The sequence below is a fragment of the Lagenorhynchus albirostris genome, chromosome 17 (assembly GCF_949774975.1).
Source record: "Lagenorhynchus albirostris chromosome 17, mLagAlb1.1, whole genome shotgun sequence".
Taxonomy (NCBI): domain Eukaryota; kingdom Metazoa; phylum Chordata; class Mammalia; order Artiodactyla; family Delphinidae; genus Lagenorhynchus; species Lagenorhynchus albirostris.
The window spans coordinates 67,671,593-67,685,089 of NC_083111.1; the positions used below are offsets into that span (position 1 = coordinate 67,671,593).

The following is a 13,497-nucleotide window of genomic DNA, read 5'->3' on the forward strand; positions in this document are numbered from 1 at the left end:
TAGGGCTTGGCGATTTCACTGCTGGGGCCAGGTGTGGAGAGTGGTGGTGGAAGTCAATATATTCCAAAATAAAGGTCCTGATCATTTGCAGGTTGGGGTTATGCCCAGCTCTGCTTTCTGCTCTAGTTGTTTACTGTATCAGATAAGAATGTTGAAGTCAGTGTCCAAACAGGTTTGGGACTGAATCCTGCTCTACTACTTTCTGGTTGTGTGTCCTTGGGAAAGTTTCGTAATGTCTATTTTGTTCACCTACAGCATGCTGGTATCTGTTTATACACTTCAGAGGGCTGTTGTAAGAATTAAATGAGACACGTGTAAGGTATTTAGTTCACTGCATGCCACATAATAGGCAGTAATAGGGTGAAAATGATAAGTACACCATCTTTTGTTTTCCATATGTGTGCCTTCTTTTAAGCTCCCATTTTCCCTGAATTGTGCTATTCTTTATATCCTGAAATGCCAAGTCCATGTATAACTGCCTTCCAGTGAAAGGTCACATTTCCAGTCCCATAAAGGAGCTCAGGGATTGTAGTTGGGTCCAGAAGATAAAGTTTAGGCTGAAAAGGATATTGTGATTATGATAGAGAGGAAGAGGCAAGGAAGAGTTTCCTCGTTGGCCTCCCTTTTATGTTTAGAGATTATTGGCTATAGTTATTCTAGCCCTACCTTGTCTTGTTACTAGTTAAGTAAATCCTAACTTTCTTTTGAAATTGACTTCAAAGGTTTCATCCTTCTGTCAAGGACCCACTTATTCTTTGTAAACTAAACAGAGTGCTTTCTCTTTAGCTGCTTCTTATACCTGCATATTGATTCCTTAATGTCTTATTGTTGGTGCCTTTTCCAAAAAACTACTTCATTTTTTCAATTAAAAGTGTTTCTAAATTCCAAGTGGACAGTGAGTATTAGTATTCATTCTGTTTTTGAAGCTTGATCCTCAGACTTTAATGTGAAGGTTTAATTTTTAAATTGTTTCCCTAGGAAAGGTAAATCAGGTAAACTCGTAATTCTAAATACTTGCATCTGAGATAAGATTTTCTAAAAGAATTTCTAAGGCCCATGTTTCTTATTTTTAGTATGGTCCACAGAACATTCTGTGCTTACAGTTGTTATGTTGCAGTAGTTGGAGAGGAAGGAAGAAGGAGAAATGTTAACAAATGCCTTCAAGCATAACCTGTTTCCTTCCACAGGATTTCTGATCCCTAACCTGACTGTGAGTGACCATTGTGATGGAACAAGAGCAAAAACTGTTGGTCTCAGATTCTAATGGCTTCACAGAGAGGGAGAGTTTGAAAAGCACTTTTACAGGTGAGGGATCAAGAAGATCTGAATCCTTTGGAAATTCGTTATCCAATGCACTGTAGAATGTGTAGAAAGATCAGGGCATTAGAATGAGACAGACTTTAATTTGATTCCCTACTCTGTCACTTCCAAGCTATGAAAACTCCTACAGCCTCAGTTTTCTCATCCTTAAGAAAAGTAAATAATAATATCTGTCTCACATATTTTTTAGGATTAATGATACACTATATGTAAAGTTACTGTTCTTGCTAAGTAGTGGGTATCATTGTTATTTCTATGTTTGCTTAGGTTTAAAAAGAAATTTTTTTAATTAATTTATTTTTGGCTGCACTGGGTCTTCGTTGTTGCGCACTGGCTTCCTCTAGTTGCGGCGAGTGGGGGCTACTTTTCATTGCATTGCATGGGCTTCTCATTGTGGTGGCTTCTCTTGTTGCAGAGCACGGGCCCTAGTCGTGCAGGCTTAAGTAGTTGTGGTGCACGGGCTTAGTTGCTCCATGGCATGTGGAATCTTCCCAGACCAGGGCTCGAACCTGTGTCCCCGGCATTGGCAGGCGGATTCTTAACCACTGCACCACCAGGGAAGCCCCTGTTAACATGCTCAGATTTTAACTAAGGTTTTATCTACTTTTCACCTCAGAGAGTGTTCTATTCATCTTCTCCCTTACTTTTTTCTATTAAGTCTTTATTTTTAGCTTGATATCCCTTGTGGCAATTGGTGAGAACTATTCAGATACCTCATTAGTGTTGTTGTAAGTACAAAACGTTCGTCTACTTGGTGAACACATAGAGTAAAAGAATTAAAACTAGCTATAAAAACTTTTTTTCATATAAAATAGTTTACGAGGTTTGAGTTTGTTATTCCCTCTCTTTCACCATGATTCAGAATTTCTTTCCCGTGGCAGAGACTAGCGAATGTGTTTAGACTATTTGTTTATTCTTGCAGGAGATGAAAGTAAGAATAATTTGGAAACTGTTCAACACAGTAACTCTAAGGCAGATAAAGAGAGAGCCTCAAAATGGTCTAAAAGTGATGGCCCACAAAATTGTAAGCATGAGGACACAAAAAAAATGCCATTGACATGGTCCCAGGGACGTGAAACTGAGTGTGATGATTCCTGTGAGAATGATGGCAACTTGGAGAATCAGGGAAATTCTACAGGAAAAGAGGAGGAAAAACCCAATCACTGGGAATGGGACCCAGGACAACATACCAGGGCTGCCATCCAGCAGACTTCATCCTTTGGGGACAAACCTTACAAATGTTCTGAATGTTGGAAAAGCTTCAATAATAGTTCTCATCTTCGAACTCACCAGAGGACCCACTCAGGAGAAAAACCTTATAAATGTTCTGAGTGTGGGAAATGCTTCAGTAACAGCTCTCACCTGATTCAGCATCTGAGAACACACACAGGCGAGAAGCCCTATCAGTGTGGTGAATGTGGGAAAAGCTTCAGCAACACCTCCCATCTTATTATCCATGAAAGAACTCACACGGGAGAGAAACCCTATAAATGTCCTGAGTGTGGGAAGAGTTTCAGTAGCAGCTCTCACCTTATTCAGCATCACAGATCACATACAGGTGAAAAACCATATGAATGTCCGGTTTGTGGGAAATGCTTCAGCCACAGTTATGTCCTAGTAGAACATCAGAGGACCCACACTGGAGAAAAACCTTATAAGTGCCCCGACTGTGGGAAGAGTTTTAGTCAGAGTTCTAGTCTGATTCGCCACCAGCGGACACACACAGGTGAGAAGCCCTACAAATGTCCTGAGTGTGGAAAAAGCTTTGGTTGCAATTCTACTCTAATAAAGCATCAGAGAATACATACAGGAGAAAAACCCTATCAGTGTACAGAATGTGGGAAGAATTTCAGTCGAAGTTCAAACCTTATTACACACCGGAAGATGCACACAGGTGAGAAATCCTATGAAACGTCTGAATATGAAGAAAGTTTGAGTCAGAACTGCAGTGTGATAGACGAATGCCGAATCCAGCCAGGAGAGAAACCATATAAATGTTGTGAATGTGGAAAGAGTTTTGGCCTTAGCTCCCACCTCATAAGACATCAGAGAACACATACAGGAGAAAAACCTTACAGATGTTCTGAGTGTTGGAAAACTTTTAGTCAGAGTTCCACCCTGGTGATTCACCAAAGGACGCACACAGGAGAGAAACCTTATAAATGTCCTGACTGTGGTGAGTGCTTCAGTCAAAGCTTTAACCTTATCAGGCATCGGAGGACCCATGTAGGAGAAAAACCTTACAAATGTACTGACTGTGAGAAATGCTTCAGCAGAAGTGCCTACCTCATTCAGCATCAGAAAATTCATATAGAAAAGTCTTCTGCATCTCCTGAAGTTGAAGATTTTCCTCATGAATGGACTTGGAAAAACTGTTCTGGGGAAATGGCTCTTATCTCTTCATTTTCAGTCCCAAATTCATCTCCCTCCTGAGTCCCAAAGTCTGTTTTGTTTCCTTTCTTTTCTTATCGGAGCATTACAATTAAGGTGTTCTCTGATCACAGGGTTATAAAATTTCTTTGGTTTGTTTGCCAAAACATTTGGGAAAAGTCAACCTCCCACCTTAGAGGTTGGGAAGACCCAGATCATCGGGTCATCGGATCTGCCCAGTGAGAGATACTGCCAATGATGGAGAGAAAGAAGAATATTTTTTATTTAAGGTAAGATAGGAATAGCTTCAAAGAAAAACATGGAGAGAAATCTTGGGAGTCTGAAGATGAGATTGTCATTGAATTTCCTTATTTCCTGTTGCCTGATTGGGTAGCAACAAATCATTTCTGTCCTCGGGGATTTACCCAGAGAAAGGTTCATTTTGAACAAATAATGTGATTTCCTGGCTATTTTGTTGGGTCTTAAGGAAGAAAAGACTAATTTTTTTTTTCTAATGTGTTTTTATTTGCTGAAAATTAACTTTTACAGTATCTGGAACTGCACTGCCTGGTACAATAGCCACTAGCCATGTATGGATATTTAAGTTTAAATTAAAATGAAATGAAATTTAAAATTGACTTCCGTAGTCACACAAACCACTTGCTGAGTGCTCAGTAGCCACACATGACTGGTGGCTGCTGTATTAAATATCACAAATAGTTCTTTCAAGATCATCATTCTTGACAGATCTAGTTCCTATAAGACTGTAAGAAACATGCTCTGGGGTTTCCGCTCTCCAAGAGGAATTTCAATATAGAATAGAAATGGTATAGAGTTGTTTTTATTTTTTTAACTTTGGCCACGCTGTGTGGCTTGTGGGATCTTAATTCCCTGACCAGGGATTGAACCTGCGTCCTCGGCAGTGAAAGTGTGGAATCCTAACCACTGGACTTCCAGGGAATTCCCTGGGATAGAGTTTTGAAGGTACTCAGGCCAAAAATTGGCTATTCTGATGATTGTATGTTTTATATTCAGCCATCTCAGTCATCTAGTGACGTGATCCCATTGTCTGGGCCAAAGCCAGATTAGGACGTAGGATTCTTGAATTCTATTTTAAGGTTTCCTGTCAAATGGTCCTTTCCCCTCAGTTTTACTATTCTATAAGTCCTCATCAGATCAGAAACTGGGTTCTTTTTCTAATAATTAACTCACTGAGTCTGAGCCAGTGTCCAGGGACAGTTTGCCATTGGAGCCCCAAATTCCTTAGTTCCAGCCTTGACAATTTTCTTTTGCCCTTTGGCTTATGTGGTGTTTGGATCTGGTAACTGAGACATAATCCTCCCTGCTCGTCTGTCCAATGGGAATGGTGCTTTGTAAAGTATTAAGATATTCCCTATGCCCCCACCTCCAGTTCTTCCTGCAGTGCAAAAGGTAGATGTACAGGAAGGTCAGGACTTGCCTAGGATTTCATCTTTTTTTTTGGAGTCAAAAATATATTTTATGAAGAATAGGTAGAGATGAATATTAGGAATGTGGAGCCAGAGGGGCCAATTACAGCTGCTGCAAAGGGCTATAGATACTGGTGGGTAGCTGAATTGCATGGGGATTATTTCTTTCGTGATTGTGGTGCTCCTGATACTGGTGAGGCAATTGTGTCTTTCTATATTGTGATAGGATTTAAAAATGAAGCAAAAGCTAACAATTAAAAGTATTCAAGAAGTCTTTGGGGGGTGATTTTCTGCTTTCCGAAAGGGGGAGAATATTATTGGGCATCATTGGCTTTAATGTGACCCTTACCTAAGCATACTTTTACCTATGTGTGTTACATAGTATTACCCAAATTGTCTTAAACTGTAATATCTGAGGATAAGTGTTCATAGTATTTTTTACCACAGACAACTGAGTTTGATTAATGTTTGATAAGAGTTTGATTAACGATCAGTTGCAAGGCAGTAGCTGATGAGGTGGTGCGCAATCATCGATCCCAGTATGTATGGCAAGTAACCACTCTGAACCCGTTTCCTCATCTGTAAAGCAGAGATAATGCCTAGCTTGTGGGGTTTCGGTAAGGGTTAAATAAATGTTTGTAAAGCAGCTAGCCCAGTGCTTAAAATATAATGGGTCTAAATGTAATTGTTTATTATTAATGGAAACAAATTGAAAAATATCCTCCACACATTTCAGAAGCAGCAATACAGCCCCAAGCTTTCCTACTTGGGGATTCTTTGTGACAAACCTCAGGAACTCTGAGGAATAAGGTAGTATAAAAACACAAGACTGTATTGTGTTTTAAGTTTGCAGACTGTTGAAAACACTTTTATTTGATTCAGCTAATTGAATTTTCTTGTTGTTCATGAAACAAAGGATTTTAAGTTTAAGTCAGGAAAGAACAAAACAGCAAGTTCAATTTCAGTTAATTTGCATCTGAAAGAGATTAACAGTTGGTACAATTTATGTCTTATCACCATCCCTACACTATGTTTTATGACTGCCCACAATTATATAAAACCCACTCCACAAACCTCAAATATCTGTAGGAGCATAGACATTCACATTTTAGATGGGTTAAGATGGGCTTTATTAGTAAAACAATTTGTCAAGAATCATTGTCTCTTTGGATTAAAAATTAGGAAAGCAGAAGAGAGATTTGTCACTTACCATGGAGACTTTAACATAGTCAAATTTAATCCTATTTGATGCCTTTGCCTCACTTTCATTCATCAGCAAATACGTTCTTTGTTTAGCTCCCAAAGAAGTAAATATTCTGTATTCTCTCTTTTTCTTGCCAGCACAAAGGATTCAACACCTGATTAAATAAAGCATTCTTTTTTACAAGTGATGTGTTTCATAGTTTCTTTTTAATTAAAAAGAAGACTCTTTCCTATATTCATTTTTTCGTACTCAGAGTGAGGGTTTGTATATTTTTTCCCTATAGTGGAGTGGGGAAATTCATGTTAATGCATATATTCACAAATATAGCAGGGAACTCACTCCCCAGCTGCTTTATAGCCTACAAGGAGGTATGCAAACGTATGTCTCTATTAAGTACCTGAGATAAAAGTTTGCTTCCATCATTCTAAGCCATTGAAGTTTGATCTACCAAATGGTCTTCTCCTTGGTGCTGTAGAAGTTTCCTTATTGATGGTGAGAGGTAGTAGAGTATGGTATGTGACAATTGCTCCTTATACATTAGTCCCACATATTCACCTTTGCCCATATCTCAGTTTCTGGTAATCATTGTAGTGATAAAACTCATTGCTTTTTATTCTGTATTTGAGTTTGTGTAATTCCTTTCAAGCAGCATAATCATTCATTCAACGAAAATTTACCTGATGCCTAATATGTGTCTAGCAGAGGTCAAATGACAGTAGGAGGGACAGATGTAAGGATAGGTTAATAGTAGGAAAATGTGCAGCTTTTCAGATGACTCCTTTCTCCTTGCCAACTCCTAAATTATATTTATTATGCTGAACCCTCCATCTTCAGATTTAATAATTTGATAATCTGAGGAACTAGAGGTAACTGTAGATTAAAGTGGGTTAGGTCTCTGAAAATGCAAGCTTGGTGAAGTTTGACACAATACTTTGCACATAGTGGTGCTCAATAGTTACTGAGTGGGTGTCATGTGCTTATATGTTTTATGGTAATGTCCAAGAGTATGTCCTTCCAGGATGGGTGTTTCTACTAGACTGTCAACTCCTTGAGTCAGAGAATGGACTTCATTTTTTGTAATCCCAGAGCCTGACAAAAAGCCTGGCATGTGAAGTGTTTGTTGGCTTTGGTTGAAGGGTATTCACCAATGGATAAAGTCTACTGGATTAGGCTGTATAGTCTCAGTGTCCCCCTGGGCCCTATAACACCATTGCTTGCCCAGTTCACAGAGGCTGGGGCTGACTTGGAAATGAAAGTGACTGTCCTAGGAAGCTGGGCCTATCCTCACACTAACACTAGAGGACCCTAAAATGTCCCAATTGTTCAGAATCCTATGGAAGTAAGACCCTGGGCTTTTGATTCAGACTGTCTAGGAGGGGTTTAAAACTTGTTTCAAATTCATGTTTCAGTCACTTACTAGCTTTGTACTGTGTACTCACCTTGTAAGATTTGGTAAGCAGTGAATGAGGTGAGATACCTGACATAGAATAGGTGCTAAGGAAATGTTTTTATTCCCTGTTCACCCTCATTTGCTCATAATTTTGCCAAGTGTAGGCTCTAGGCGTGGAAATGTTCAATCGTTTTTCAGATTGATTGTTTCTATGTTTCTAAATTAAAGATATTAAGAACATTTAGTTCATGGCTTTGTTGTGAGGGTCAGTGAGATAATATATATAATATGCTTAGCATTGCTGATACCTAGTAATCACTCAATATTAGCTATTGTTACTATCATAAAGTGGCTCGAGACCACAATGGGTCTTTGGATTATCTTTGAAGTTAACCTCAGAGACAATCAAGTCAAGGCTAAGGATGGTCCAAATGCTTGCTTGTAAAGATAAAAGATGGAAACAGAATCTTGGTAATCATGACATAGTGGACACATGGTCACTTACAAGCAGAGGTAGCTTATGGGTGCTAAGATAGCTAGCTTGCTGATCTAACGTTGCTTAATTGGTAAAATCAGTAGATATTCTAGGATCTGACACAGTGAGGGATGAAGTGGAAGCTTTGGTTGAAAAGGGATCATGATTAATTTTGACCCATGCTAAGTCATATGGATAAATGGTCAGATTAAAGAAAATATTGACTAGACTGACAAACACAGGTGAGAAAAATAGCTTACTTTCTGATCATTAAATTGTACTTCTTTGTATATTTTACCATTAGCAAGTATTAATGTAGGAAATACATAAAAGTATGAAGACCAAAATACAAATGACCCATAATCATTTTCTCCAGAGATCATTCACCATGGAAGTTCTGGAATCTCCCAGTAACCTCTTTTCTGAGCATGTATCTGAATAAATATTTTTACAAAATGGATAATATGGACTATGTATATAGTATTGTCTTGATTTTTTCCTAATCATATAATTTTCCAACTAATTGTTTTAAATTAGTTATGAGGTTTTTAATGGCTTGATAATATTACACTGAATGATGTACCATAACAATTTAAGTGTTCTGACGTTGTATGTTTATATCGTTTCCTGTAATTTGCTATTAAAAATAACACTTTTTTGAATAGGTTTTTTTTTGGCTGTTTTTGTTTTGGTATTGTGGTTGTGATTGTTTGGTTTTGCTTTTTTGCTTTTTGTTGGTGTACAAATCTTACTGTCCATCTCCTTTCTTAGAGTGAATTCCTAGAAGTAAGATTATTGAGTCAAAGGGCATAAAAGTTTTTAAAGGTATATTACTTCATTGCTTTTCAGAAATATGTATCAATTAAAATTGCCCCAATGAAATAATTTTGTTAAACATCTTATGGAGGTAATGGGGGAGATAAACATGTAACTCAAGACAAATACATCTAATTGATGAAAACCTTTTTTTAAGGCAGCTTCTTTGGATATGGATAATCTTTTTCCTTTTTTTTTTTTTTTTTTTTTCTCATCCCTCTTACCCTGTCTTGGGTTAGGATCAGCTGAGACTCACTTTGGGTTGAAACACTTTAAGAACTGCTTCGTGATATGAAACTGGAAATCAATTACAAGAAGAAAACTGGAAAAGTAAAAACACCTCACAAACACATGGAGACTAGAAACATGCTACTAAACAATCAGTGGGTCAACAAAGAAATCAAAGAGACAGATGAAAATGGAAACACAACTTTCTGAAATCTATGGGACACAGCAAAAGCAGTTCTAAGGGAGAAGTTCATAAAGATACAGGTCTACCTCAAGAAACAAGAAAAATATCAATCTAAATTAACATTAAAGGAACTAGAAGAAGAGTAAGCAAAGCCTAAAGTTAGTAGAAGGAAGGAAATAATAAAGATCAGAGTGGAAATAGATGAAATAGAGACTAATAAAACAATAGAAAAGATCAGTGAAATTAAGAGTCGGTTCTTTGAAAAGAAACAAACTTGACATGTCTTTAGCGAGGCTCATCAAGAAAAAGAGAGAGCCTAAATAAATAAAATCAGAAATGAATGAGGAGAAATTACAACCAATACCACAGAAATACAAAGGATCATAACAGAATTCCTTGAACAATTATATGCCAACAAATTAGACAACAAAGAAGAAATGGATAAATCTCTGGAAATATATAATCTTCCAAGACTGACTCATGAGGAAATAGAAAATCTTAATAGACCAATTATTAGTAATGAAATTGAATCAGTAATATAAAAACTTCCAACAAGCAAAAGTCCAGGTCCAGATGGCTTCAAAGGTGAATTCTACCAAACATTTAAAGAAGAGCTATTACCTATCCTTCTCAAATTATTACAGAAAATTGAAGAGGAAGGAATATTTCCAAACTCATAGTACAAGGCCAGCATTACCCTGATACCAAAACCAAAGACATAACAAAAAAAGAAAATTACAGAGTAATATCCCTGATGAACATAGATGCAAAAATCCTCAACAAAGGGACTTCCCTGGTGGTGCAGTGGTTAAGAATCCACCTTCCAATGCAAGGGTTTGATCACTGGTCAGGGAACTAGATCCCACATGCATGCCACAACTAAGAGTTTGCAAGCCACAACTAAGGAGCCCACCGGTCTCAATTAAGGAGCACATGTGCCACAATGAATGAGCCAGTGAGCCTCAACTAAGGATACCACCTGCTGCAACTAAGAAATAAATAATTTTAAAAAGTCCTCTACAAAATATTAGCAAACCAAATTCAACAATACTTTAAAAAGATCATACACCACGATCAAGTGGGATTCATTACAGTGATGCAAAAGTGGTTTAACATCCACAAGTCAGTCAACATGATACATCACATTAAGAAAACAAAGGATAAAAATCATGTGATCACCTCAATAGATGCAGAAAAAGCATTTGAAAAAATTTAACATCCATTTATGATAAAAACAAAGTGGATATGGAGGGAACATACCTCAACATAATAAAGGCCATATGTGACAGACCCACAGCTAACATCATACTCAACAGTGAAAAGCTGAAAGCTTTAAGAGCAGGAATGAGACAAGAATGCCCATGCTCATCACTTTTTATTAAACATAATGTTACAAGTCCTAGCCACAGCAATTAGTCAAAAAAAAAAAAAGGCATCCAGATTGGAAAGGAAAAAGTAAAACTGTCACTATTTGCAGAAGACATAATACTATATACAGAAAACCCCAAAGACCCCACCAAAAAAAACTATTAGAACTAGTAAATGAATTCTGTAAAGTTGCAGGATACAGTATTAATATACTGAAATCTATTGCATTTCTATGCACTAATAACAGACTATCAGAAAGAGAAATTAAGAAAATCCCATTTATAATTGCATCAAAAAGAATAAAATACCTAGGAATAAATTTAGGTGAAGGAGGTGAAAGACCTATGCTCTCAAAATTATAATGAGGAAAGAAAGGTAACACAAATAAATGGAAGGATATACCATGCTCATGTATTAGAAGAATCAATATCAATAAAATGTCCATACTACCCAAAGCAATCTACAAATTCAATGCAATCCGTATCAAAATACCAATGGCATTTTTCACAGTAGTAGAACAAATAATCCTAAAATTTCTGTGGAACAACAAAAGACCCCAAATAGCCAAGCAATCTTGAGAAAGAAGAGCAAAGTTGGAGGTATCATGCTCCCAGACCTGAAACTATACCACAAATTTATAGTAATCAAAACAGGATGGTATTGGCACTAGAACAGGCACATAGATCAATGAAGCAGAATAGAGAGCCCAGAAATTAACCCACACTCATATGGTCAATTAATCTATGACAAAGGAAGCAAGAATATACAATGGGGAAAAGACAGTCTCTTTGATAAATAGTGTTAGGAAAACAAGACAGCTACATGCAAAAGAATGAAATTGGACCTCTTTGTTACACCATACACAAAAAAAAAAAAGAAGAAAAAAGAAAACAAATGGATTAAAGACTTAAAGGTACAAACTGAACCCATGAAACTCCATGAAGAAAACATAGTAATCTCTTTGACCTTGGCCTTAGCAATATATTTTTTTAAAATATGCCTCCTTAGGCAAGGGCAACAAAGTAAAAATTTAAAAATGGGACTACAGCAAACTAAAAAGCTTTAGCACAGAAAAGGAAACCACCAACAAAACAAAAAGGCAAACTCCTGAATGGGAGAAGATATTTGCAAATGATATATTTGATAAGGGGTTGATATCCAAAGTATACAAAGAACTCATACATCTCAACATCAAAAAAACAACAGCCCAATTTAAAAAAATGGGCACAGGACCTGAATAGACATTTTTTCTGAAGAAGACATACAGATAGCCAGCAGGCACATGAAAAGATGTTCAGTATCACTAATCATTAGGGTAATGCAAATCAAAACCACAATGAGATATCTCCTCACACCTGTTAGAATGGCTATTATCAAAAAGACAAGAAACAAATGTTGGTGAGGATGTGGAGAAAAAGGAACACTTGTGCACTGTTGGTGGGAGTGTAAATTGGTGCAGCCACTGTGGAAAATAGTGTGGAAGTTCCTCAATAAACTAAAAATAGAACTACCATGTAACCAGCAATTCAACTTCTGGGTATTTATCCCAAGAAAATGAAAAGATTTTCATCAGGGGCTTTGATTTGCCTGAACAGAAGAACTGCTTGAACCTTTATTGAAGCCATTTTGGTTTGCATAAGCAACCAAAGAGTTTGCCCAGAAGCTGGGCAAATCTGTGCAGAAGATCAAGAGTTTCACCAAGTCCTTGGATTTGCTGCAAATGACAAGATTTCATTCTTTTTTTATGGCTGAGTAATATTCCATTGCATATATACCACATCTTTATCCATTCACCTATCAATGGACCCTTAGGTTGTTTCCATATCTTGGCTATTGTAAATAGTGCTGCAGTGAACATAGGGGTACATATATCTTTTCAAATTAGTATTTTCATTTTTCTGGATGGATCTGGAGGGTATTATGCTAAGTGAAATACAGGCATACTTCATTTTGTTGTGCTTCACAGATAATTGCATTTTTTACTAATTGAATACTTGTGGCAACCTTTCATCAAGCAAATCTATCATCACCATTATTTCAACAGCATTTTCTCCCTTCATGTCACTGTGTCACATTTTGGTAATTCTCACAATATTTCAAACTTTTTCACTATTAATATATTTGCTTTGGTCATCTGTGATCTTTGATGTTACTGTTGCAAAAAGACTACAGAGATGATTAAATGACGGAATGAAAAGATCAAATGTGCTTTTTGTTTGTTTTAAAGGTTAACTGAATATTTACCTTAAAGGAGAAAAAAAAATGCATTCTAGTCAAACATTCCTAGATTCCTAAGCCAGATTTCCTGGGCTTGGATTCAGGCTCTGGTATGTATTAGCTACGTTACCAGTTCTCTGTACCTCAGTTTCCTTGTTTGTAAAATGGGGCTAAAAATAGTACCTGCCTGATAGTGTGGTTGTGAGGACAAAATTAGCTAATGTACGAAAAGAAGTTTTAGAATGCTGCGCATACTATAAAAGTGTCAGCTCTTGTCATGATTACGAAAGTATTATTACTTTCTGCCAGTAAGTGGGTGATTTTGTGTCATATTTTGTTGCCTTCACTTCAGGCTTGAGTGACAGATTTTTGTTTTGGAATAAGTGCAGCCAGGCCAACATTCAAACATACTTAAGTGATGGTTATATAGCATTTAATTCAGTTCAGAAAGTATAGGCATTCAGAACGTGCCTTATG

General features: G+C 37.0%; 1 protein-coding gene across 1 annotated transcript; it reads left to right on the top strand.

Annotated features, from left to right (window-relative positions):
* Nucleotides 1-1,168: 1,168 nt before the first annotated feature.
* ZNF572 (zinc finger protein 572) lies at nt 1,169-6,642 on the top strand. Its single transcript, XM_060127658.1, has 2 exons — nt 1,169-1,305; nt 2,243-6,642. The coding sequence occupies exons 1-2, from the start codon at nt 1,227-1,229 to the stop codon at nt 3,751-3,753; spliced, it is 1,590 nt and encodes a 529-aa protein (XP_059983641.1). The 5' UTR covers nt 1,169-1,226; the 3' UTR covers nt 3,754-6,642.
* Nucleotides 6,643-13,497: the final 6,855 nt, after the last annotated feature.